At 58.8% G+C, this 2,652-nt stretch overlaps 1 protein-coding gene across 1 annotated transcript; it reads left to right on the top strand.

Annotated features, from left to right (window-relative positions):
- Positions 1 to 254: 254 nt before the first annotated feature.
- Positions 255 to 2,133, top strand: POSPLADRAFT_1153530 (hypothetical protein; the record flags this gene model as incomplete). Its single annotated transcript, XM_024486755.1, has 2 exons — positions 255 to 313; positions 423 to 2,133. Coding segments are annotated over 2 exons (1,770 nt in total), but the record flags the coding sequence as incomplete, so codon positions are not given.
- Between the last annotated feature and the right edge of the window lie 519 nt (positions 2,134 to 2,652).

Here is a 2,652-nt window from a genome sequence, read left to right as displayed (position 1 = left end):
ACTTGTCCCTAGCCTTAGGTTTGAGCCTAGCTCACCATCGCTTCGGTAAGATAAGTCGAACGCCCCCAGCATTTGGTTTTCCCCTGTCACTTGACCCTAAGTCGCGACATTAGGTCGAAACTCCCCAACGCTGCCGGCGTTCCAAAAACAAAAACACTCATCTTTCCTCTCCTACAGGTTGGGTGGTGCGCACCCCTACTATACGCTACGATACGTAGATAAGCGTACTATACATCGCCACCACTTAGGGAACGAACTTTTCAGTACCTGCACTTCAGTGGGCGGTACTTGTCCTCACGGACGCGTGGCTTAGGTTCCTGCTGCATACTAGCCAAAAGCAGTACTGGGCCCCACGTGAATTGCGAACCCTAGTGTTACCTCGGGCGCCGTAGGTGTAAGCTAGCTTATACGGCCTTTTGTAGCACGCGCACCTCCCCTTCCTCCCCCCCCATCACCGTGGCTGACGAATTCTTCGACTGCTCTCGACTTGAGCACGCCTTCGACACCCAGGAGCAGGTCGACGTCTCTCGCGACGACCCAGACCGCAACGGCAACCTAGCCCCTTTCTTCAGCTGTGATCGGCAACCGTGCCCTAATCGAACCCCACGATCCATCACCACCAACGAAGACGAAGGGCGCTACGTGCCAATCCGACGAGTCCAACACCCCAGCGGCCCTGCACTCCGATACGCTGGCACCTCGAGGTCTACATCTCGCCACGTCACTCCCGTCCCATCCCGACCTGCCTCGCCAGGCACCCGCATTCCCCAACCTGTCGCCAGTACAGGTCAAGCGCGAGGAGATCCCTATCTCCCTCGAGGAACTGAGGCAGTCGCACAGCCTTCAGCGACCCCTCAAGCGATCCCCCAGCCCTCCCTGGGGCCGCGGCTGGAAAGGCCTCCCAAAACCGAGCCCCGCGACACTCCGCCGCATTCTTGGGCCAGCTCGTCGTCAGCGGTCACTGCCTCGACTCCAGTCCCTGTCCTACGTAACCCCGCCTCCGGGCTTCCTCAACCGACTTCACCGCCGTCGCCGCCGCGAGGCCGCTCAAGCACTCGTTCCCCGAGAAGTCCGCCCAGCGGACAGTCACAACAGTCGCCTCCGTCTGCGGGCAGTCCTTTGTCCCCCTCGCCGCTGATAATGTCCTCTCCTGCTGCTGCCCCTGATAAGGAGACATTGAAACTCCTCCTCCCACTCCGCTACGATGGCAAGACCATCATCGAGTGCAACCGGTTCCTGTCGCAGCTGCGCATCTACTGGTTGATCAACACATCATTGACCACCATCGAACTCAAGGTGCAGGTCGCACTTAGCCTGCTCGATGGAGACGCCCTCGCTTGGGCCACTCCCTACTTCGCTCAGCTCGTGTCGGTGCAGATAGGAGTGCAAGGGGCCACGACCCCATTCGCAAACGAAGCGGCCTTTGCCACCGCCTTTAGGGCCCGCTTCGGAAATCTCGACGACGAGGCGGCAGCACAAGTAGAGCTGGCGAAACTCTGCGCGGACAAGTCGGTCCGCGAAAAACGCACTGCCGCGGAGTTCTCCGCGCTGTTCAAGGGTCCAGCGGACCGCTCTGGGTATGGGGACCTGGAGCTACGCGACAAGTACCTGAGCGGCATCCCCTCCCGCGTATACCGCAAGATCGAGCTCGAGACCTTCACCACGTGGCAAGCAGCTGAGAAGTGCGCCACCGAAGTCGAGCAGATCCTCGATATCAGCCAGGCCCGTCGGCCCGAGCTAAACAACTTCTTCTCGGCCCGAGGTCGAGGACGCGGTGGGGCACGTGGTGGTGCACCCTCGACGCACGCAGCTTCGGCCAGCATCAATGCGGCCGTCGGAAAGGGAAACTTCCCCGGCACATGCTTCGGCTGTGGGAAGCAAGGGTACCGACGCTTCGAGTGCCCCAATTGTAAGGACAAGCCTTACACAAAACGCGCCGACGCGCGGGCTACGGCTGCCTCGGGCTCCACCCAGGCTGTGACAAGCGCCCCCGTCACGACAACACCCTCGGCAAGTATAAGTGCCGCTTCAGCGAAATCTGAGCAATCGGAGCTGGCGGACTTAATGGCACAGGTGAAGTCGATGCGCGAGGAGCTCGAGCATTATCGGGCGATGAAGGAGGAGGGTTTTTGATCCAGTCCGCGCTTCGTGCCGCACGCGTCGGGCCGCGAGTGTCATCATGTAATAAGTATAATGTATTGTCAACTGCAATGGTGTACGAGTTGGACCAGGGGTCCCAGCACTTTCACATTCCAGTAAGACTTCAAGGGAAAAGACAGCACAAAGACCTAATCGCTATGGTGGATAGCGGAGCCACCACGAAGTTTATCAACAAGCGATTCATTACCGAAAACAAGGTGCAGACGCGGAAGTTGAAGGAACCAATTCCGCTGTATAATATTGACGGCACCCTAAATAAGGACGGAAGCATCTCGGAGGTAGCATTGCTACAGATGCATATAGGAGAGCACGTCGAGAAGACGGTGTTCACGGTCACGGACATCGGTCAAGAAGACGTGATCGTTGGGTTGGATTGGCTACGTGAGCACAACCCTGAGATCGATTGGGAGAAGGGCTCCCTCCAATTGTCGCGATGCCCTGAAACGTGTAGCGCCAGGAGGACTGGCCGAATGGAGCAAGCAGCGACTGCGC

This window comes from Postia placenta (genome assembly GCF_002117355.1).
Source record: "Postia placenta MAD-698-R-SB12 unplaced genomic scaffold POSPLAscaffold_14, whole genome shotgun sequence".
Lineage (NCBI taxonomy): Eukaryota > Fungi > Basidiomycota > Agaricomycetes > Polyporales > Adustoporiaceae > Rhodonia > Rhodonia placenta.
The sequence above is the reverse complement of the archived record's forward strand: the minus strand, read 5'-3'. Positions and strand labels throughout refer to the sequence as shown.